Source organism: Somniosus microcephalus, chromosome 2 (genome assembly GCF_052327205.1).
Source record: "Somniosus microcephalus isolate GS21.2 chromosome 2, FLI_Smic_1.0, whole genome shotgun sequence".
NCBI classification, from domain to species: domain Eukaryota; kingdom Metazoa; phylum Chordata; class Chondrichthyes; order Squaliformes; family Somniosidae; genus Somniosus; species Somniosus microcephalus.
In genome coordinates, this window is record NC_140988.1 from 347,391,072 (window position 1) to 347,416,040 (window position 24,969).

At 44.4% G+C, this 24,969-nt stretch overlaps 1 protein-coding gene across 4 annotated transcripts in view; it reads right to left on the reverse strand.

Moving 5' to 3' along the window:
* Nucleotides 1-300: 300 nt before the first annotated feature.
* The window catches only part of LOC147123665 (receptor expression-enhancing protein 1-like), a 114,069-nt gene continuing 89,400 nt past the window's right edge, over nt 301-24,969 (reverse strand). For 3 of the 4 annotated variants that reach the window (XR_015074983.1, XR_015074982.1, XR_015074981.1), the window contains 3 exons: nt 12,568-12,713; nt 10,710-11,354; nt 301-10,498 (listed from right to left, as the gene is read on the reverse strand). Coding sequence is in view for 1 of the 4 variants with exons in the window: in XM_085975494.1 (XP_085831620.1) it covers nt 11,283-11,354; nt 12,568-12,713 (218 nt within the window). In the remaining 3 variants the exon portion in view is untranslated. Of the gene's footprint in view, nt 11,355-12,567; nt 12,714-24,969 lie in introns of all 4 variants that reach the window. The other variant, XM_085975494.1, reaches the window with a different exon arrangement.

Below are 24,969 nucleotides of genomic sequence, written 5' to 3' on the forward strand. Positions count from 1 at the left end.
TCCTTCATCATCGCTGGGTCAAAATCCTGGAACTCCCTCCCTAACAGCACTGTGGGAGTACCTTCACCACATGGACTGCAGCGGTTCAAGAAGGCAGCTCCCCACCACCTTCTCGAGGGTGATTAGGGATGGGCAATAAATGCTGTCCTTGCCAGCGATGCCCAGATCCCAGGAACGAATAAAAGAAAAATGCATCCCACCAGTCTACTCTGAGGTGCAGCGGAGATCTAATGCACTGCCCCACCGCCGCTGTTCAATGTGTTTTGTGTGTGTGTGTCTAAAACATGAAACTGAAGCCACTCCCATTATAATCTTTCAGTCTTTTATTACAATGGCAAGAGTTCTGTGACAAATGTATATAAGACAACAATCCTGTAATTCATGCAGCACTCTGAATGCAACCAGTGTAATAGCAACAACAAATTCTCTATATACAGTTAACTGTTGTAGTCAGGGAACACAAACGTGAATGAATACAACTGTAAAGTGCTCTGGCCTGCCAGATCTGCAGTTATTTGCTGCAACTTTAAGGAAACGAAAAGATTCTTGTGCACCAGAAGGAAAGAAAAAAAATTCTAACAGTAGAAATTAAGACAGTCACCATCTATCCTCATTAGGCCTATCATTTGTTACAGGTATTAAAACCAGTGCATCTCGCAAACAAATATATGCCGATGATAAACTCATAAAGTACAAGTACATATTTCAACATGTACATCATTCTTGTACATTTGCACAAACTGCGTCGTATAGCACAGTTTGCATTACAGTTAAGTCAGTATAATTATTACAAAAACATGAAATTCTTTTTACATTCGCATTCATTGTGTCTATACGTGAACAAGCTAGCACAGTGATTTAGTACTCGGAGGTAAGGCAGCACACGTCCATACTGTTGCCCACTACTACAGTGCAAGGTAAAATTAGTTAATAGTCGTGTGCGCAACACTTAACACCAGTGTAGAGCCTCTAGCCTATCTACCTATTTAAATGTTTTTTTGTTGTCCAGCCCAGCACACGAAGAATGTCTGAGACTAGAATCAAGCTGGCACTCACAAAAGAGACGGTATCCCTCAGAAACCCCATTGAAGCTACAGTCTCAAAATGTTTCAAATAATAGGATGTAAATCGTACGTGATAGTTACAACCATATACAGGAAACTTTTTTTTATCCGGCACCGACAGGACCGACGTGGTGCCGGTTCATCAAAAATTCCGGATAACAGAAAGCTATAGTAAAAGATACGGAGAGGTGAGAGCTCCGTATAAAGCAACAAACCCTGTTGCTTAGCAATGGGTTCAGAACAATGGCCACAAGTTCCAAGCGTCTCTGTAGCTTAGCAACAGCTGCAGCCACACCCTTGCACAGCAACAGATCGAGGAAGGCAAGTACAATATGAAGTAAAACTTACCTGAACCTACTCCTGAATTTTGCTGGTTAACTGAGATTTCCGGTTATTTAGGTGCCGGTAAATCGAAAGTTTCCTGTACTTGTTTTTATACGACAAACTGGGTGACGCGAATCTTGTGGGGCCGCCAGAAACTTGGCAATGTGCCGTAGCTAAGGCCTGCAGACAGCCATGTCGCTGGAGCTGGGTCAAGCACCACATACAATCTTTCAGCGCAGGAGGAGGCCATTCAGCCATCGTGCCTGTGCCGGCTCTTTGAAAGAGCGATCCAATTAGTCCCACTCCCCGCCCCCCGCTCTTTCCCCGTAGCCCTGCAAAATGTTTCCTTTTCAAGTATATTTCCAATTCCCTTTTCAAAGTTACTATTCAATCTGCTTCCACCACCCTTTCAGGCAGTGTATTCCAGATCATTACCTGTAATAAGATTCAAGTTTATATAAACAAAAAAATGTTTTGGGGGAAAATAATTCTGCTCAATACAATGAAAGCGCTGATGTTTTTGTATTTTGTCACAACAACTTGCATTTATTTAGTGCCTTTAACGTAGGGAAACATGTCCCAAGGTGATTCACAGAGATGAAAAGGGAGAAGAAAATGGATGCTGATCCAAAAGGGAATTTATGCTTTTTAAGGAGGGTGTTAAGGGAGGTGGAGAAGCCAGAGGGGTTTAGGAAGGGAATTCCAGCGCATGGGGCGAAGGTGACTGAAGGCGCAGCCACCAATGGTGGGGCGAAGGGGTGTGGGGGGACGGGATGCACGAAAGGCTGGAGTCAGAGGAACGGAGAGCCTGGAGGGCTGGAGGAGGTTACAGAGATAGTGAAGGGGTGAGGCCATGGAGGGATCTGAACACAATGTGAATTTTAAATTAAACTGATTTGCAAGAACCTGTCCAACCCTTGATGAGCCAGCAAAAATCGACAAACTTCTGAAATCTCCTTTCTTACCCCCTGTGTGTTTTGGAACAGTATTTATTTACAGCTGTCGTTCAAGACCAGACGAATCCTCCTGACACGTTAAAGGATTCACACAGCAGACAGCAAATTGCACAGTTATGTCTGATTTTACTAATTAATAGCAACTTGCAATCTGAAGCGCAAAATCGTTTTCTACAGTTGAAAAAAATCGAAATCAGAATAATGAAGAATCCTGGCCCATTTCCTATTTGATCACAAAATGGATGTAAATGAGGAAGGCCCTTCAGCTCATCTACCTGGAAAAAAAACCTCACGTCCCTTCCAGCACACCAACCAGCTCTTTCTTAAATGCCTGCACTACTCTATTGCAATGTCCATTCTATGCGTTGAGCACTTTTTGTCTAATAAAAGCTTCCTGACATCTGTCCTAACATTCAGTTTGAATCTGTGCCCCCTTGTACTCTGGTCATGGTTCAGCCTGGCATGGGGTCCTGGTCCTTTCATGTATTGTTTCAGATCTTGTAAAGCTGTACAAGGTTGCTGGGTACTGACACAAACCCCCCCTGAAGACTGCCTTGGCATCAATGAGTTCAGTATTTGTTTCATGTATTATTAAGGTATGTCCAGAGAATGAGAGTGCAAATCCCACCCCGGCAGCTTGAGACTTTGAATTCAGTTTTTTTTTTAATCTAGTGAATAAAAACCAGTAAAAGTAATCATGAAGTTGTTGAATTGTTGGTAAAAATCCAAGTGGTTTACTAATTTCCTGTAGGGAAGGAAACCTGCCATCCTTACCCATTAACATCATAGTTTTAAATCGTATGTTATCCTTTTGAACCTCACACTGACTAGATTGATTCTCGTGCACTTGGAATAAATCTTACAAATTTAAACACAGATGGAGGCCATTTTGGCTCATCACGCCCATGCAACTGCTTGATTTACATTGGAGCTATCTGCTCGAGTTCTACATTCCTGTTCTTTTCCCCATACCCTTCATAAAGTTTGTTCAAAGTTTTGACTATATTGTTTATAATACTGTAACTTAAAACAGACATTAAGGGGGAAAAAATTGGGTTGGTTTGCGCCTCTCGTTAGCGCCCCCCTGGGGGCACTAACTGGGCGCAAATCCCCTAGCGTCCGGGCGCGTCACCGCTAATGCCTCCCGCGAAATTCAGCGGGAGGTTAGTGGTAGCTGGTAGCGCCACGCAGCGCAGTGCCTCCGGCGATGATGTCATTGCCGTGCACAGCGCCCCGCTCACGCCCCAGCCGCAAACTTCGCTTGCGCCCCCTGACCTATTGCCGGACGATACGTCGGACAGGGTCAGGGGGGCGTTTTTGCAGCAGCAGCGGCGCTAGTAAAAGGGGCAAGTGTCAGGCGGCCATTTTCTTTGGGCCGACTGCCAGCACCTGCCCCCTTCCCCTTTTTTCTCAGGGTGCCGGCTGCGATCGCTCAGCCCGGCACTCCTCTTGAGTGCCAGGCTGTTTTCACGGCGCCCCGTTCCCCGGTGGTCTAGCAGGGCCCCAGTGCACGCAGCGCTAGGCCCCACCCCTTTAATCAGGGGGGGAGGCCTGCAATGAAGCGGCGCTACGTGCCAACACGCGTGAAGCTGTTGCACGTAGTGCCGCGATCGTCAGTTGTAGCACCCCAAGAAGGAGGTGGAGCACTTCCAGTAGCGCTCCACCTCCTCCTTGGGGTGCTACAACTGAATTTCTGGCGGAGGGGCGCTAATTTTCTCGGGGCACTAATTTTAGCGCCCCGGTGACATTAGCACCCCAAAAGGGGCACCACCCAATTTTTCCCCCAAAGTGTTCAAAAAATATTAAATATATCTAATATCAGTATCTTCAATGTGATTGTGGCTTTACATGAAGGGTGTCAGGGTTACTTACTAACTTGTTATCACAATCCCAATATCTATATAGAGTTCCTGTTTCCAGCAACATCCCAATGGACCAAGAAGCAGAGACATAGTGAGCAGTGGGGTCTAAATTCAATATTTCTGTGGCCATTATATGGGCCTAAAACGGGTGCAACAATAACCAATTATCAGTGCAGAGGCCCACGCCTGATCTGCATGGGAGTTCGGGCTACTACTAAATTTGTCGGTGCTTTTTTAGGTGGCCCCGACGGCCTCCTGAAATGAGTGTAGACCTCATTTCAATGTTGCTATGAGGCTCCAGCGCTCATTTCAGAACCGGATTGTTAAATTTGTTTGCCCATTTGGGAGCTTGTAATTCATAAGATCCGACTGGCATTTCCAGGTCTTGGGGGCAGCCTGAGGTCGCTCAAAAAAAAAGGCCCCAAAATTTCCAAAATGTAGTTTTTTGTGGAGTCGGATGGAGCAGGAGTCCTCCACTGGGCTTCATAAAGCATCTGGGGCCCGCCCTCGATCTCGCCCCTCTCCCAATCATTTCCCACCATCCCCACGTCCACCCTGGGCCTACCCCTAGGCTTTACAGAGAGCCGAAATTCTTAAGGCCCTGACAGGTGAGCTACATCGGGGCGTCTGATTGGTGCCTGCAGCTTGCCTGATTTATTCTGATGAGGCCAGAGGAAGAATTTACTTCGGTCCTTGGATCTCTCCGTTCCGGGATGCCATTGATAGCGCTGTTGGAGTCGCGGCCGGTTTGGGGCGCTGAGGAATTTAGGCCCCAGTATGTCCGCTGAGGGCCCTGAGCTACAGGAGAAAGGGAAGTTAGGCCCTAAGAGGCCCCAAGTCATATTAGGAATACCAATCCATTCATTCAGGCAGGTTTCAAGCTTTACAAATATTCTGTAAGACACTTTGTGGTTGCATTAGTGGGAGATGATCCTTATGTGTCAAAGATGCAGTTTTATGACATTTCTGGTTAAAATGCATGTTCCTTTTGCACATTATACCTTCAAAACCTAACTCTACTTGCATGCATTCAGCTTCAAAAGCCATCTAAAGTTATTCTCCAGGATATTCTGTTGCTGTGTTCACCAGACCACAATATTCCTGTCCATTAAATTAAACGAGGGGAAAATCACAGGCAGGTGAGTGCAGAAGCTGAAAACCCCGACCACTATGGCATAGTTAGTGACTAAATGTGTCAGGAACTATTACATTGCCCCAAAAGGAGCAGATAAGACTTATTATTGTAGGAATAATTCTGCCACTTATGCTAATATCCACCAGTTTAAGATCACTGTTTCAGAGGAGGAACTATCGCTACTGAACAGACATTCACCATGGGTGGAAAGTTACAGAAAAGGAGACCATAATAAAGATGAACAATTTCAGAAAGCAACAATATTGAGTTAGTTATTAAGAGAGCCCCTATTTTGAGTTAGTTATTAAGAGAGCCCCTATATTGAGTTAGTTATTAAGAGAGCCCCTATATTGAGTTAGTTATTAAGATCCCCCCCCCAATACTGTCACATAGTCACAGTAGGCTATTACACAAATTAGGGTTGTATTCCCTAGAGTTTAGAAGGTTAAGGGGTGATCTGATCAAAGTTTTCAGGATATTAAGGGGAACTGATAGGGTAGATAGAGAGAAACTAATTTCCGCTGGTTGGGGATTCTAGGACGAGGGGGCACAGTCTAAAAATTAGAGCCAGACCTTTCTGGAGTGAAATTAGGAAACACTTCTACACACAAAGGGTGGTAGAAGTATGGAACTCTCTTCCGCAAATGGCAATTGATGCTAGATCAATTGTTAATTTTAAATCAGAGATTGATAGCTTTTTGTTAGCCAAAGGTATTAAGGGATGTGGGCCAAAGGCGGGTGTATGGAGTTAGATCGCAGATCAGCCACGATCTCATCGAATGGTGTAACAGGCTCGAGGGGCTGAATGGCCTCCTCCTGTTCCTGTGTTCCTATGTTCCCCTGCTCCTTGGAACACTGCTTCTTTCACCGTTTTTAAATAGCCACCACCTGTCGCAGCTCAAACTGGTTGACATATTGTTCTATCGTATCGGCAGCATTAATTGGAAAAGCTCACTGAACACCAAGGGGATTAGCAGCACTGTAGCATATTAATACAAAACCATTTTGACAAGTACACTATAATTTCATCTCATCTCAAAAAACCCAAGCTTCGAGTCACCGAACCACAGCTTTATGATTCACCTCATCTCTCCTGCTCTTTTCAACCTTGGCCTCAGTCCTTCACCCAGGTTTCCCAAACTGAAAAAGCGCAGCCATGTTAGAATCCATTCATATCATACAGTTAGCAACAAAAAGAGAAAATGCTGGAGATACTCAGCAGGTCATCGACCTGAAACGTTAACTCTGTTTCTCTCTTCACAGATGCTGCCTGACCTGCTGAGTTTCTCCAGCATTTTCTCTTTTTATTTCAGATTTCCAGCATCTGCAGTATTTTCGTTTTGTATTAGCGACAAAAAGATCTGTTTTCAGTATATTTGGCTTCCCAATTATACTTTACAGCGAAGCAGCAAACCACTCCTCAAATTTGTAGGTAAGGAAACATTTTCATAATCCACAAATAATAACTGATGTTCGGTACAGGGTTAAGAGTGACAGGACTTTAAGATTTTTGTACTGGATCAGATGTAACGTGCTGCAGAAGAGACTTGAAGCAAGTTGCCGATTTGGCACTGAGTGCAGCAACAAGGCCTTTTGCGCCCACAGGACGTGCCAAAGCGCTTTACAGCCAATGAAGTACTTTTTTGAAGTGTGGTCGCTGTTGTGATGTGGGAAATGTGGCAGCCAATTTGCGCACAGCAAGCTCCCACAAACAGCAATGTGATAATGACCAGATCATTTGCTTTTGGGTGTTGATTGAGGGGTAAATATTGGCCAGGACACCGGGGAGAACTCCCTGGCTCTACTTTGAAACAGTGCTGTGGGATCGTATACGTCCACCTGAGAGGGCAGACGGAGCCTCGGTTTAACGTCTCATTTGAAAGACATCAACCTGCCCAAAAGCTAACTAATGAGGCAATAACGAGCTAATGGAATACTAAAGTACACACGATTAAACACAAGCAAGCAGTACTAGTTAAACACCAGTGCACATATTAAAGGGAAGTTCTATCAACTAAACACAGCCCCAAACAAGAAACCCCAGGACATTAGTGTAAACCTCTACGAATTAACTTTTTGCCCCATACGATTTGAACATTAAAAAATTTGAGTGGAAAACACGCAACGTATAAAAGGCAAAGGGTTAAATAGTTATTTTTTTTGTTTTTTTTCCACAAGCCATTTTGTTATAACAACTACTTGTCATGGCACCACCAAGTGTAGGAACTTTTATTGTCAAACTGGGGCTGTTTCAAAGTTTATTAAATGTAGGGAAGCTTTGATGGTCATCTTTCCACGTTCAAAGCTTCACAGACCACAGTGTACCAAACACACCATCATTAATTGTAATCTCAAACTGCCGCATCCCCACACATTGCCAATCATGGGCACCAGGCTCCTTGCCTGCCACAAATTTGGATCCCTGTGCTATTCTCGATGGAAATGGAACCATTAAGTCCGTTTCCAGAAGCTGTGAAGCTGAAAAAGAACCGGATTTACCCCAAGCCTAGTTTTGACACCTAAAATGGATACCGTCTCTTTAGAAATTTCCCTTCCCTTCCCTTTTAAACCTGGTTCCCTGACATATTACATTCTTGAAACCGTCCTATTTTGTCTGCACCTTTCAGTCTTCCATACCAATTTAGGCCCGCTGTGGGCATTTGCTGCCTCACCCCAGCAGGAACTGCTTTCACATTAACTATACTGTACGCCTGCTACAGCTTAATGCCATTCCGTGACAGTAAGCACACTCTCAAATACACTCCCTTTCTGTAATACACAAAGGAAGACCAATTCATCAGTCATGCGTCCCTTCTAGATTCAAACATCTGGAGGACTTTAGCAACATGTTTGCACCAAAATAAAATAAAAAGCAACTTGTGGCTCACTCACTGTTATTCCCTATAATTTGCCCTTCCTAATCTCCAGCATTAGAAAGGTGCAGAATGGACGGCCTAGTGAGGCTTTGCACTGAGGAATCGGTGCCCTGCAGAATAACATGAGGGCGCGCGGGTCCTCTCAGCCATGGCTCCCCCCACCGCGGTGAGTTCCCGTTGTCAGCTAGGCTGCGAGGAGAACTGTCATGAAGCACGGATTAACCTAGACACTTCCTGTGCAGTTACAGAACCACCAGCTAAGCAGCACAGACCCGAGAACAGGAAAAAGAAAGACTTGCGCTTTGCATGACCCAAAGCACTTTACAGCCAATGAAGTACTTTTAAAGTGTAGTCACTGTTGCAATGTAGCAGCCAATTGTGCACACAGCAAACTCCCACAAATGGACTGGAACATCTGTTTATCCTGATGGTTGGTTGAGTTATTATTATTGGCCAGGACACCAGGGAAAACTCCCCTTTGAAATAGTGTTGTGGGATCTTTTACATCCATCCAAGAGGGCAGGCAAGGCCTCAATTTAACATCTCAACTGAAAAACGGCACCTCCGACAGTGCAGTACTCCACTGGAGTGTCAGCCTAAATTTTGTGCTCAAGTCCCTGGAGTGGGACTTGAACCCACAACCTTCTGACGCGGAGGCGAGAGTGCTACCGCCTGAGCCACGGCTGACCGCTGCCCTTCCTCCACGTTTGCCCATTGAATGGTGCACGTCGCAGAGGGAGGAGAAAGTCTTAAGTAAAGGAGAAAAACAGTACATTTTCTTAAGTAGTCAAGAAGTCTCCAGGATCACTTATTTAAAGTTAATTGTTATACGCTATGTGATATTAGCGGACAAACATTTGACATATTTGTATCAAATTCCTCTCTCTGCTATTTTAACAGAAGCGCTAACCTGTCTGGTGTGAACACGTTGGACGTTTGTACAATACTAGCGCCTGATGTAATTTTCAGGCTGTAGTTTTAATGGTATTACTTAGTTCCTTCCAACATTTCCTTTCGCCGCAACAGTCGACACCAGTGATGCCATTCACAGGGGCTGTTAACATAAGTTTATTACAGCATCATTAAGCTTTACAGAGAAACGTCCGATTACAGGGAAACGGTTACAGCAGGATGATCATATTTGGCTCACCCATATTCCTGTAATCACACTTAATTATTTTCACCATTAGAGACACACAGGAACTTCTGTCGTGGTTGTTTTTTGATTTGAAAACAAAAATATCTGTGCAGTATTCTTAATATTCAGAAAAATATATGAGAAATATAACGCCTAAAAAGAAGATACAGACAGACCTGCATTATTCCATTGATTTATTGTTTGTGCAATGATGTCCCACTGGGCCCCTTCAACTAAACTGACATTTTAACCATGAGGATTACAAGCTCAGATCTTGATTTTCAAAGGAAGGAGTAGATTACATTTCAAAACTGAGATTGAGGGATTTTTGTTAGGTAAGGGTATTAAGGGATATGGAGTAAAGGCAGATAAATGAAGTTGAGGTACAGATCAGCCATGATCTAACTGAATGGCAGGACAGGCTCAAGGGATTGAATGGTCTCCTATGGTCCTATATTATTTCATTCTTAATTTACTTCTCCCTCGCCATCTCAAAATAAAAATCAGCGTTTGAGCACGTAACCCTCTTCATAAATGATGGGCCCCACATGCTACTTAGCAAATGCTGCAAAGGCTAACCGCTACAAGAAGTAGAGAGAGGAGGTCGATCGACCCTTTTGGTTCCTGAATGGATTCTGTTGTGCTGAATATTACACAGCAGCGAGCAGGGAATCACAGAATGTTTGTTAAATCCCACCGTTCCATAAATAAACATAAAAAAGCTGTTACACTTTTTATTTTGGTGCAAAAATAAAACCTCTACTGTTGTCGTCAACAGTGCAAGAGCCACAGAACATTTCTTCTCTTCAAAAGAAAAAGATCCTGATAGCCTGGTCAGTTTTGTTGTTCTTGTAACTTTGTGCACAATGTGCTTATGAGTTTCAAGTTGTACAACAAACGTACCTACGTAGATTACAACAGATATACCTGTATACATTACAACAGATGTACCTGTGTACATTACAACAGATGTAACTGTGTACTGTACTGCAGATATACCTGTATGCATTACAACAGATGTACCTGTGTACATTACAACAGATATACCTGTATACATTACAACAGATGTACCTGTGTACATTACAACAGATATACCTGTATACAGTACAATAGATATACCTGTATACAGTACAACAGATATACCTGTATAAAGTACAGATATGCCTGTGCACAAAACATCAAATGTACCTGTATACTGTACAGCAGATATACCTGTGTACAATATATCAGATATGGCAGTGCACAATACATCATATATACTGTGCACAAGACAACAGATATACTGGTGTACAATATATCAGATATGGCAGTGCACAATACATCATATATACTGTGCACAAGACAACAGATATACCTATGTACAGTACATCAGATACACCTCTGCACAGCATAACACATAACAGTACGCAGTGTAATAGACATACCTGTACACAGAATATATACATGCCTGTATACTGAATAACAGATATACCTGCATACAGTATAACAGATATACCTGCATACAGTAGAGCAGATATCCCTGTTTTCATAAATAATAGCTCGTTCAAAGTTGTGAATTTTTTTTCTAGATTGTTTCAAAGCAAAGAAACTAATTCAGATGGTCGAGTACTACGAACGTGCTGGAATGTTCTTACACAAAAGTGAAGACGTGCTGGATCTACAAACATTTCAATCACTTCAGCATCACTTTGAATTTTGTTTCACCACTGCGTGTAAGTTTTGAAAGCAAACTAAGAAAAAAAACCATGTTTTGATGCAGATTATACTTATAGATAGCCGCCAAAGGCATCTGCAGAAAACGTGAAGCACTTTCCAGCCGGTGGTTTCTTTGCGGTTCCCAGTGTGTCACTTGGTGCTTGGCTCGTGAAGGCAGGACAATAAACAGGAGGTCAAATCCAGGTGACTCTAGTCCGATGGCTCCTCAGCGTCACATGGATTCACCATTACAGGTCGAGGTACTTCTCCTTCTGGGAGGCAGCTTAGGGTGCCTTGGCTCTGCCTGTAAAAAGAAACATATCCGTACAATCAACCACTAAACCTATCGACGGATAAACAGTTATTCCGCTCATGCCTTAGCGGGCAAACCCGATGTGGGACTGAGTTATAAAGACCAGGAAAGTCTCAGGTTCAATTCCCCAGTCCGTGCTGAGCTAGCTAGTCTCAGCTGGCACACTACAATCGGCTTGGATTCTGAAAATATAAGGCTGGGCTCGTTCTCTTCATCACCGTCCAGTGATCAAGAGAAAGTGCACACATATGGATATCGGTTGAGCTCAGATTGGGATCGGATATGGTGATCCCTCCCATCAGTCGGACTGTCTGCCAATACTCACCAGCTGAGCACATGTTTGGTCACTTGGGTGAGGTATCAGAAGGGCTGTCTCGTGCCTGTAGAACTGTAACCCAGTATGACTCACCCAACCACAAATGTTGCCTTGAAAAGGGAGTTGACCTAAAGACGACAAATTTAACAGCGTCTTCCTAGATGATTGGAAACTTGTTAAACTACACTTGTGGTCATTCACCACACAGGAGTAAATCTTGCAGTCAGATGTCTTCTGGGTCAGTATCACAATTGTTTCCAGCAATTAAACAGGTTATAATCGCTAACATTTTAGTCTTTCATGACCAGATTTTGCCCGAATAATCCATGTGGTTGTTTTTAAATATGCATTTCTTCTAAAAAATCTGCTTTACTGACTTAATGCTGCCATTTTGGAACCAGAACTCTAAGCAGCTACACTGGCAGATTTAATGTAGAGCACAGTAACCAATGTTTGTCTTTTAATTGTAATTTATGAAGTTGATGTTAAATTGAACCACGTTGGTTGGAAAAATCCTAAGGATAAGCATTTCCTTGATTCCATCAATTCAGGTAACACCAGGCAAGCTGGTCTCAACTAAAGAAGTTGATTTGCACCTGGGAAGGGAGAGGGGCTGGGAGGTGGGGGTTCGGTGGGGGTTTGCTTTCATTTCACTTGACAAGGAACTGCCAATTTCTTTAGAGTGGATCATTTTGACAAAACCTCCAAGTCAAAGGTAAGTTTGGCAGAGGTCAGTTTACTATACAAAGCTGAATTAGTGGGTAAAAACTGCTTGTCATAAAAAAGCTATCCACGAAATCACTTGAAAGATGGACCTTGATTGACCAGACGGTGCACTTCTCTAACTTACTTGAGAGACAACCTCAGCTAGCAGGTCCAGTAACTTACCTCAGGACGTTGCATCTTTTTTCTAAGTGGTTTATGGGGACGTTTGAGCACGTGTCCTGTTATCTCATCATCAGAATCCTCTACTGTTTTAATCTTATACTGATCTTCATCTGACCTTGGAACCTGATCAATATTGACTTCATCACCTTTTAATGTCCAGTTAACCAGCTAAGAGGTGAAGAAAAGTAATACAGAAATAAAACAAAGAAAATATTTACTTGCTTTAATCATGGCTTTAAGGGTGTGCTGCTAACAACACAAGCAAAGCACGCTTATTAGTGTTATCTTGGAAACGCAAAAGTTGCAAGCTCTTCACATGAAAACTGACCAATCTCTGGAATGCCATTCTGGGTAAGGTAGTGGAGACAAAACTTCTATAATTGGTTAAAAGCTGTGATGGAATTTAACGTGACAATTCCTATTTTATGGTGATGGAAATGATGATAGAACGAGATGAAGTAAGGCGGGAGGAGGCTCGTGTGGAGCATAAACATCGGCATAGATCAATAGCAAAATACTGCAGATGTTGGAAATCCGAAATAACAACAGAAAATGCTGGAAAAACTCAGCAAGTCAGGCAACATCCGTGGAGAGAAATTTGAGTTGACGTTTCGGGTTTGACCCTTCTTCAACTCCCAGTTTTGAAGAAGGGTCAAACCCGAAACGTCAACTCAAATTTCTCTCCACGGATGTTGCCTGACTTGCTGAGTTTTTCCAGCATTTTCTGTTGTTATTTCGGCATAGATCAGTTGGGCTGAATGGCCTGTTTCTGTGCTGTAAATTCTGTGTTATGGTAAATGCAATTTTGATCAAATTGAGATGCAGGAGAAGTTGAGCTCATAATGGGGATGAGATTTTTATTTTACTTTTCTGTGCAGTAAGCAGTCTCGGGTTGGATGTAGCTCATGTTAGATGCAGGATAAAGTTCCCCAAGTATCTACTTCAAAAGAGTACAAACCCACTGCACCAATGTACCTCACTGCACCACAATGATGCTATTTTTTTGTGAGAAATAGGAATCCTTCTGCCATTCATTTGTATCTCCCACTCCAATCATCGTTGTGGCTTCTCTGAATGAGGTTGTTTGATTTCTGCTGAACTACAGGAAACGTTGTTCTATGGTCTTGCAACTTCCCAAACTCAATGCACTTAAGACCCTCGCACCCAGTAAAGAAAGCAGACTCCCCACACCATCGATTTAGGCTGGATTCATTCACAGGCCTCAGTTTTGAAAGGCAGCCAACTCACTTTGCGACTGAGTTCTCCCAATGAATGTCTTTAATCTTACAGCCCTAGGGCCGGATTTTCCTCAACCCACCGCAGGAGGGTCAGACCAGGATCTCCACCCACCACCCCCGACCTCACCGTGACCCCGGCGAAGTTTTCTTCCTCCACGGCAGACACCCAGCAGTTTCTCCACCACCAAGAGAGGGAGCCTGCAGTTGCAAAGAGGGACATGCAGCCAAAGCTGGAGCAGGACACTCACCCGCAGCACCAGGAGAAACAGGAGCCACTGTTTTTTTTTTGATTATGCCCTCTCTGAAGCAGTTAGGGACCTTTTTGACTTTAAAGATGCCAGATAAATGCAAGCTGTCTATGCTGTCGTTAAATGGGAAGCAGATCCCTCAGGGTTGATCTTTAAAATTTGAGCAGCATGCTCCAGGAGCAACGAGGGTTCTGAAAAAGAGGTAAGGGGGCCTTAAGAGAAGGAAAGGAACCCACTACTAAGCCCTCTTGCTCCAACATGCTGCCCAGTGAGATTGCTGCCATTGCCCAGGGTCTACTGCCACCCCGCTCTTCTCGGCCCCAGGACTTGGCAGTGCCACACGAGGAAGGCAGGGAAATCGGTGGGTTGCTGGACCCTGCTTCCCTCTTGTCACTTACATGCGGCGGGGCAGTGAAGGGGCACCGGCTGGGGTTGGAGGTAGGAAGGTTTAGGTTGAGTCAGGGAGGCAGAAGTAAGCATCCCTACCCAATTGCCATGCTGTTTCCACCTGACTAAGATCAGTATAGTGGAGGAAACTCTAGGCCACACTGTCCATAATCTTTGTTTATATAAATCTTTAACGCCTGCCAAGGGGAGATAACCCTTACCCATTTACTAAACAGGATTCAGACAATGGTCTCCAGAGATGAACATAAGAACATAAGAAATAGGAGCAGGAGTAGGCCATTTGGCCCTTTGAGCCTGCTCCGCCATTCAATAAGATCATGGCTGATCTTCTACCTCATCTCCACTTTCCTGCACCATCCTCATATGAAGTGCACTGTGCGTTCAGACAGCTTAGTAGCAGACTGGTCAGTGACTGTCAGTATCCCCGTTTGGCAATGTCAACCCAATCAGCAATTTACAGAGCATGTGCAAACCAGGCAAGAAATTCGCAGATGTGTCAAGAAGCAGAAACATTCCTTGAAGACTCCGGATTAAAGTTTATGTATCTCTTGGTTTGCTAGCTTCTAAACTACAGCAAAATAATTCCAAAAGGTATTTGTAATTTGCTTCCCTTTTCTTCTCTGATCTCTTGAAGGCACTGGGCCATGGTGGTTTATGGGTCATGGCTGCCCTCCAGTACATCGCCAAGCCATGCGTGACTCACAGGCACTGGTTGCTGGCAGGCAACTTGCTCTCTGGGGCATCACAGCCAAGCTCTATCTCATGCTCAGCCAGTGTTGAAAACAAGCACACTCCCAGCAAGAGTCACTGGATGCTGGTCAGAAGCTTTGTCTGTCCCCTTCATCATGTGGACAAGTTCAATTAAGTCGCCTCTAAAGCTCTTTTTCAAAGTCAGATTTCTTTACCTTTTCTCAAAACCTAGATTCCTGATACCTAAAATCACCTTGATTATTTCTTAATCTTCTCAGGCAAAAAAAGTCTGATAATGGTGGATGAATGCAAGACACCAGTTATATGTAGCTATATAGGTATTAAAAATTAGGTAATTTTGCATTATCCAACAGTTCAACAAAATACTCTTCTCCTTTAACACCTGCACTACAAACTAGACAGTCTATTTTATTAATGAAACTGCTTGTAGAGATGATTGTGCTTTACAATGAGTCGATATATCGGCCCGGAATTTGCGGTTGTAATGACGGTTAGCGTCATAATTACTGCTGAACAATGTTTCTGGACCTGAAAAACAAATTTAATATTTGTGGACTGTCAAATGTTTCCATTATGACAAAAATTCCATAGTTTTTAATATAATTTTTTAAAAAATATTTCAGCTTCTACCTTAATCTCATGTGTATGTCCCAATCTTTATTTCGCTCTTTGTAAAATGATTAAAAAGTGAAGGGAAATCAGTGCTTTTTACTTCCTGGTTTGCTCTCTGTGAGAATTCTTCAATGTGATTGGCTGCTTAGCCAGCTTGATGATATTATTGTTGCTGGACGCTGGAGATCCCCTAGACTTAGCGCCTGAATGAAATTAACATCGGAGAGGTGAAATCGGTGCCACAGAGATTGTTAGATCTTTGTGGGCAGCTTTGTTCGAGGTCAGTGGCGAGTGCCACCACTTCATCGCTGACCACAAAATCCGGGCCATTATTTTGCAGCTTATATGAGCAAATTAAAAGGGGCACCATCGCTTTAAAAGGGATGTGAGGCAAATGGCATAAAATAGTCAACAAAAGAGAGATACTACAGCTGCTGGAAATAATTCAGCCAAGAAATGTGTTCAAACACAATAACCTTACTGTCAGAGATTGATAGATACTCTGACTAACCAAACACTTATACTAATCAAACACTGGCTTGGCTGCAATTGTAAATCTGTGACTCTGCTCAGAGTGAAAATGCCAGTTTGCAACAGAGGCAGAGAAGACTTCAATCCATGCTGCTTGCCCAAGCATCAATGGCAACACCGAGCACAGGCTAGAGCAGCAAGACACAGCAAATCTATTCCACAGCACAAATTGAGGTAGTGTTGAAAAAAATGGAATCTGAATATATCTGGGGCGTGATTTCTTGACATAGCCAATTGTACCTGGGATGTTCAGTCTGCAAACAGATTAACGCAACATCAATTAACTTGATTGCTCCCAGAATTGTTTTAAGAAAATCACTGATAAATAGCTTGAAACTGTATTGGGTTACCTGCCTCATAATATTGGCAGCACAGTGCCACGAGCAAGGGAATTAAAATTAAATAGTTATTTTAGCATTTCATAAATGTAGCGCTACCACAATGACTGACTGTGGCACTAATGCCGTTCAGCAGCAACACACAGTAAATAACACTCAGCTAATGAAGGAACATAATCATTATAGCTATTGGGAAGCTACTTTAATTGTTTATTTAACTAAAGGCAGTTCATGCAGACTGGTAGAACTTACACAAGCGTTCCAGAGTGTTGATGAAGAATGAAGAGACGAGATAAAGAGTCGGAAGAAGAAAGGAAAGATGTAACATGATATGGTTACATTACGATAAACATTCCGCACCCTCGAAAGCATTGACTCCTTGCTAGAGTATGGTATGGTTTCACGCAGTCCGATCACCTTCTGGTATCTTTATTCAAGCGTGAGCCTCGACAGTAGGCTATTTGTGCGTGCTTAGCCCAAGTTTGCATGATGCCCAGACATCAGCAGGGGTCACTCAGTAGCAACGACCCGGCTTGATTCTCCCCTCCCTAACCCTGGGGTGCCAAAGTCAATTGTAGCGCCCTATATGTCACCCGGACTGAGATCAGGTACCTCAGCACAATCCAGGGTCCGGTTCTGGGCCCTTCCTAGTCTGTATGTCTCAGCGACTCACTGGATCCACTGACTGAGGCATCACGGGAGGGATAAGGGGCGTCCTTCCATGGATAAATCTCAAGTAAAAATTCCTCACATTTAAAAATAAATACTAAAAGGCTGGTTTAAAAATCAAAAGAGGTGAACTGTATGTTGAATAATTCCTTAAATTTGTTAACATCAGACTAATACTCACCGATAGAAGGGATACCAGTTCTTGAAAAACAATAACTTGAATTTTAATAATTTAACAGACGCTCAATGATCTCTATGTATGTATATCACTCAGAGTATTAACAACAGCAACAACTTGTATTTATATAGCGCCTTTAATGTAGTAAAACATCCCAAGGTGCTCCACAGGAGTGTTAAAAGACAAAAAATTTGACACCGAGCCACATAAGGAGAAATTAGGGCAGGTGACCAAAAGCTTGGTCAAAGAGGTAGGTTTTAAGGAGCGTCTTAAAGGAGGAGAGAGAGATAGCGAGGCGGAGAGGTTTAGGCAGGGAATTCCAGAGCTTAGGGCCGAGGTAACAGAAGGCACGGCCACCAATGGCTGAGTGATTATAATCAGGGATGCTCAAGAGGGCAGAATTAGAGGAGCGCAGATATCTCGGGTGGTTGTGGGGCTGGAGGAGGCTACAGAGATAGGGAGGGGCGAGGCCGTGGAGGGATTTAAAAACAAGGATGAGAATTTTGAAATCGAAGCGCTGCTTAACCGGGAGCAAATGTAGGTCAGCGAGCACAGGGGTGATGGGCGAATGGGACTTGGTGCGAGCACAGCAGAGATTTTTAATACAAGAGCTAAGCCTTCTGTTTAAAGTTAAGGCATGGAGTGGATGCTGGGGGGTGGAATCAGTAAAGACGCGATGTACAGAATATGCAGGTGCTCGAGGTGAAACTAGGAGCATGTGGTGGGTTGAGATGGGATGGGAGGGAAGCTGGGATTGAAATTGGAAAGATGGCATGGAAAAAAGAGAGAGAAAGCTGTAGGTACATCAGGAAGGAACGGGGAGAATTGTAAGAAATAGCTGTTAGATTCAAAGATGGGTTTTAATTCTTAGAGCAGAGACTGACAACATGCAGCCGGGAACAAATAGCAGAAATGCCAGCAAGGCCGAATTTCAAGCATCAAAAGACAAATAGAAGTGATAAGGGAATCTGTTGTGTATGTGCCTTTAAGAGAATAACTGGTCTCAGACTGCAGTACCGGCAGTGGCCACCCCTGTATAAAAGGCACTAGTGAGCCTCTGTTGTTTTCAGTTTCACTATTGACTTCCATCAGTAAAGACCTGTTTTGTTCAACTCCTGCTGTCCGTGTCTCAATCATTCACGGACGTAATACTGGCGATGAGCAGATACGAACCTACCTACAGTCTGCACCACCTCCTGGGATCCATTCCTACAGCGAAGTGAGCAGAGGTCGAGGCCAGAAAGAAAAGAAAGTAAGAGGCAGTAGAAACGGGCGTCGACCGTGGGCATCTGCCCCTGTGTTGCGGAGTTGAAGATTGCTGGAGAAGCTGTAGGAAGCGGGGCCTGGTTCCTGTCGACGGTGCTTCAGCTAATCGGGCTGGTGGCAGGTAGTGCACTGATCCTTCCTGGGCTGCGGCGGTCGCGAACTCGAGCAGGTGGTTTGCAACGGGGCCGAGCAGCATTGTCGGGAAGAAGAGAGAGAGAGGGTGGAGCACACAGGGCGCGGCCGGTGCTACGAAGCCGGGCTGCGTATAGACCCGCGAAGAGGGAGGCAAGAGTCCCACAGGGTTGTTCCACGACGGGAAAATAATAAAAAAAAGAAATATTAACGCGCAAGAAACCGCGAGGAGCTGCAGGTTGCAACGGGAACCGCGGAAAGCAGCGCTAACAACAGCGGGGAAGAAGGCAAAGCGCGGGAGGCGCCATCTTAATCAGCGGGGAAGAAGGCAAAGCGCGGGAGGTGCCATTTTGTTAAATCAGGGAAGAAGGCAAAGCGCGGGAGGCGCCATTTTAGATTTGCAAGATGCCGAAGACTGGCTGTATCACTGCTTTTGATAATACAATAGAAGACTGGACCACGTATGTGGAAAGAGTCGAGGTATATTTTGAGGCAAACGAAATAGCGGAGGAGAAAAAGGCATCGATATTGCTAAACTTAATGGGCGCTAGAATGTACGGCCTATTGCGGGACCTGATTACTCCAGCCAAACCGAAGGCGAAGAGTTTTAACGAAATTGTTGCTGTCCTACAGGAACACCTAAACCCTGCACCGCTGTTCATAGCAGAAAGATTTAAATTCCACAGGAGAACTCAGCATAAAGATGAGAGCAATGCTGAGTACCTTACGGAACTACGCAAGCTATCAAAGCACTGCCAGTTCGGAGCAGGACTGGCAGATACCCTACGAGACAAATTTGTCTGTGGACTCCTGAGTGAAGGAACACAGAAGAAGTTACTCTCAGAGAAAGAGCTGACGCTAGATAAGGCTTTCAGCGTGGCAGTATCATATGAAGCAGCAGCCAGGGGAGCTGCAGAAATTCAACAAAAACCACAGGAATACGGCACCCACGAAATGACACGGGGATTTGCAAAATGTTATCGCTGCGGCAGAACTAACCATGACCAGAAGGACTGCTGGTCCAAAGACAAAATATGCAGGCAATGCGGGAAGATGGGACACATTGCACGAGTTTGCAGGTCTGGGAAGAAGACCAGCAACAACAAAAAGGCTACTAAGGAACCGTACAAGAAAGTACAAAAGATGACGGACAGTAGTTCCGAAGACCAGATGAGCGATAGTGAATCCGGGAACAGGAGACTAAGCTGTCTCAAACTTCACAATTCACAATTCACAATTCAAATCGCTTTATTGGCATGATAAGTTACATCTTATGTTGCCAAAGCATCAAAATACATTTATGGTTTACCACATAAACGCAGTTCTATTCATACAGTGTATAAACAGGTATATCCCTGAGTGTACTTCACAATGTAATCGCAAAAGAGGATCACCGAACCATTTGGGTCACCCTCACGATAGCAGGGTCCCAAGTTAAAATGGAATTGGATACAGGATCAGCGCTAACCGTCATGAATCGATGAGACGACGAGCGGCTATTTTCACACATACCCTTGAGAGAGACATCCATCGTCTTGACGACGTATACGGGGCAAAAAGTATACCCCAGAGGAAAAATAAGGGTGCCTGTCGAATACAACGGCAAGAAAATACGGAAATTGTATCTCTACATACTGCCAAATGGTGGACCACCGTTATTGGGACGGGAATGGATCAGGAAGATAAACTTAGATTGGCACTCCATTCATACAATGATGGTGGACGGTAAAAAAGATGAAGACGTCACTCCTGGACGATTGTCAACAATCTTAGCTAACGCCAAAGAGGTATTTCAACAAGAACTGGGCACGCTTAAAGGCGTAACCGCCTCGATAAAAATAGAAGAGAATGCAGTTCCCAAGTTTTTCAAAGCAAGACCGGTACCATATGCAATTTGCCCAGCCGTCGAGGCAGAGCTGGAGAATCTGGAGAAGGCAGGCGTGTTGTCTAAGGTCGACTGGAACGAGTGGGCGACACCCATCATTCCTGTCATGAAGAAAACGTTAAGCAATAAGTCCGGGGAGCCAAGGAAGATTCGCATCTGTGGGGATTTCAAGGTGACGGTGAACCCAGTCCTTCACACAGTACAATATCCTCTTCCAAGGATAGAAGACATCTTCGCCTCACTGTCTGGAGGGAAGCGTTTTACAAAAGTTGACCTAGCACAAGCATATTTGCAGATGGAGGTTGAAGAGTCCTCTAGGAAATATCTCACGATAAACACTCACAAAGGTCTTTACCAGTATTATCGATTGGTATTCGGAGTAGCATCAGCTCTGGCGATATGGCAAAGAGCAATGGAACAAGTCCTGCAAGGGATTCCGGGGACTCAGTGTTACTTGGACGACATCCTTGTGACAGGTGAAGATGACAGTGAACACCTTAACAACCTAGAACAGGTGCTCACTAGACTACGGGAACATGGGCTGCGAGCCAACCGCCCCAAGTGCGAATTTTTTAAGAAACAGATATCGTATTGTGGCCACGTGATTGATGAAGAGGGGTTACATAAATCCCCTGACAAAATTGAAGCGGTTGTTAAGGCCCCAGCGCCTGAAAATGTGTCGCAACTGAGGTCATTCCTCGGATTGGTGAATTACTACCATAAGTTTTTGCCGAATTTGTCGACAATTCTGCACCCACTGAACGCCCTGCTACGAACGGGGGTAGCATGGAAATGGAGCGATGATTGTAAGCGGGCCTTTCAGAAGAGTAAGGACTTAATCACTTCAAGGGAAGTATTGGCTCACTACAACCCAGCACTGCCGATCAGACTGGCGTGTGAAGCGTCTCCCTATGGCATTGGGGCGGTACTGTCACATAAATTCCTTGATGGTTTAGAGAGGCCGATAGCTTTTGCGTCACGCTCGTTAACTTCTGCCGAGCGTAACTACGCCCAGATTGACAGAGAGGCCCTCAGCCTAGTGTGGGGGGTGAAGAAGTTCAATCACTACCTGCACGGTCAAAAATTTACTCTACTAACCAATCATCAACCTCTTGTCTCCATTTTCAACCCTCAGAAGGGCGTACCGATAATGACAGCACAACGGCTGCAGAGGTGGTCCCTTTTCCTAGGGGCACACCAATATGACATCGAGTACAAAGGAACTGAACAGCATGGAAATGCTGATGGATTGTCACGCCTACCGTTGCCGACGGTGGAAGAAGAAGACCTTGCAGTGGATCCAATGGAGTTATTCCACTCGACCATAGTCGAATGTCTCCCTGTGACGAATGCAAACATAGAAAAGGAAACACGGAATGACCTGACACTATCACGGGTCTATGATTTAACGGTGAAGGGATGGCCAGCACATGGCGAACCACTGCTGCCAGCATTCTCGCCGAGAAGAGAACAGCTGTCAGTGTGCAGAGGAACCTTGATGTGTGGCTCCAGAGTAGTAATTCCACCTAAGTTGACGGATAGAGTGCTCAATGAGCTTTATGAGGGTCATCTGGGTGGGGTAAAAATGAAGAACTTAGCCAGAGCGTTTGTGTGGTGGCCGGGAATCGATAGAGAAATCGAAGAGATGACCAAGAGCTGTGCAGGATGCCAGAAGGTCCAAAACGCCCCACCACAAGCTCCTCTGCATCCATGGGAGTGGCCCTCATCTCCATGGCAAAGGGTGCACATTGATTTTGCTGGTCCCTTCATGGACTCGATGTTTTTAATTGCGGTGGATGCACATTCAAAGTGGCCAGAGGTAATAAAAATGTCCTCAACCACCACGGAAAAAACTATCACAGTTTTACGAACCATATTCACCAGAAATGGGCTGCCTGAACAGATTTGCTCTGACAATGGACCACAGTTTGTGTCTGAAGAGTTCCGGAGGTTCTTAAAGAACAATGGTGTTAAGCATTACACATCTGCCCCATATCATCCAGCCACTAATGGATTGGCCGAGAGGTTTGTCCAAACGTTCAAGAAGGCCATCAAGGCAATGTGTAATGAAGATATACCCCTACAACACAAGGTGGACAACTTCTTGTTTGCCTACCGGAATGCGACACATGCGGTTACCAACCAAACTCCAGCCATGATGTTCTTCAATCGAAGACTACGATGCCGCTTGGATTTGGTTAAGCCAAACGTCCGAAGAGATGTGGAGAACAGGCAGTTTCAGAATATGAATGAAAGGCCGACCAGGAGTTTTAAGATAGGTCAACCAGTTTTGGCCCGGGACTACCGCACTGAGAAATGGCAGCCAGGAACGATTTGTACACGGCAAGGACCTCTCATGTATACCGTGGACGTTGGGGAGAGCATTGTAAGACGCCATGCTGACCAGATTCTAGAGTCACTGGAAAACGTCAACTCCACACCACGATCTGATACACCTGGTAATGAAATCGACGTTCCAATTGCAGCTACCGCAGAACCGGTAATATTGGAAGCAGATGAACCAAACAATGACATTGATCCCGACTCAACATTGCCAGAAGAACCTGATACCCCAAAGAGGCGTTATCCAGACAGAATCAGGAAGCCTCCTCAAAGACTGAACTTATAATTGCTTAAACTTAACCAATGTATCTAGCAACCGTAATTGTGATTGTAATTAGTTATCATTTAGTTGTTAAATGAATGTTATGTACTGTTTATCTAAAAGGGGAGGAATTGTTATGTATGTGCCTTTAAGAGAATAACTGGTCTCAGACTGCAGTACCGGCAATGACCACCCCTGTATAAAAGGCGCTAGTGAGCCTCTGTTGTTTTCAGTTTCACTATTGACTTCCATCAGTAAAGACCTGTTTTGTTCAACTCCTGCTGTCCGTGTCTCAATCATTCACGGACGTAATAGAATCGTCAAATGCAAAACATCACAGGGTGGTGGGATAATAGACAAAAATGGAGCCGAAAAGTCATAAAATGTCCTTAAAGAAACATAACAAAACATTCCTCAGAAAGATAAGAGGGAGGCCTCGTCAGCCATGCAGAAAGGGACAGTGAGGGATGCCTTCCCGCTTCACAATTGGACAATAGGATGGGGGAATCAAATGATTGACACCAGGTGATTACCAGCCCACCGAAATAACTATAAATATAGACGACCGAGAGAGGAAATCAGGCAGTCAGGGGCGAAGGCTTCCCCGCGGTGGCTACGGCCTAACACCTTGGTTAAGTTTAGCCTCTGAGTTGGCTGATGGCCTCATCCCTCCAACAGCTTGAGAGATGACCCAACGGAAGTGACCACTGCAGCAGACTGCAGGAATCCACCCAATCCGAGACCACCGTACTGCCTCCCCATCCATCCGGTCGTGGCATTCCGATTCGGGAGTCGCAGATCGCTCTCTACTGTCACGGGTTGTATGTCTATTATACTCGGCTTAAACCATATGTAATATCTGATTATGCTTTAAAACTGTAGCTCTTTAATAAAAGCCTTACAACTTCTAAAGCCCTGTTGGGTAATCTGTGTGAGCCTGTGGTCCTAATCTTACAGGATGGTGCAAGTGTTGTAGGAAACACATGGCCACAATGTCAGTCGTTGGGTTACTCCCAGTGGTGGGCACCCTTGAAGAAAGAAGAGCACACAAACTGCAGCAATTACACTGACAATCAGAGGTTGGATTTCGGTATATTTTGAGTCTAATCCAAACTGCAACTGACAATACAAATTAAGAAGGAATGAGATCATCCTTCGAATATCACTGTTTTCAACTGTTTGAGAAGTAATTCTTCAATCCAATGTCTTTAATGGGAAAGAGTGACTAAGCTAGCTCATCGAGATATTTCATTTGACAACCATATATTAATATAAATGAACGCCACCATGCAAGTGTCATTTTCAGCAACTCAAGCATTTGCTAGTATCCATAATGCAGGCGCACATCAGCATGCAGTCAGAGAGTAAATACTTTTTTCACAATTATTTTCAATCCTTGACAGAGGGCCGTTGTTAACTCAAACTCAAGCTCGTTCATGCTTGTTTAGTTAAAGATTACTGGTCGATTATCAAGGTAGTAAATGTCTTCCTGTCTAAGCCTGGACAGTGAGGTTCTTCGGGCAAGAAACGGGCGTTGAAGACTCCAATGTGGCGTGGGTCGTGCGTGCACTCATTTTGTGC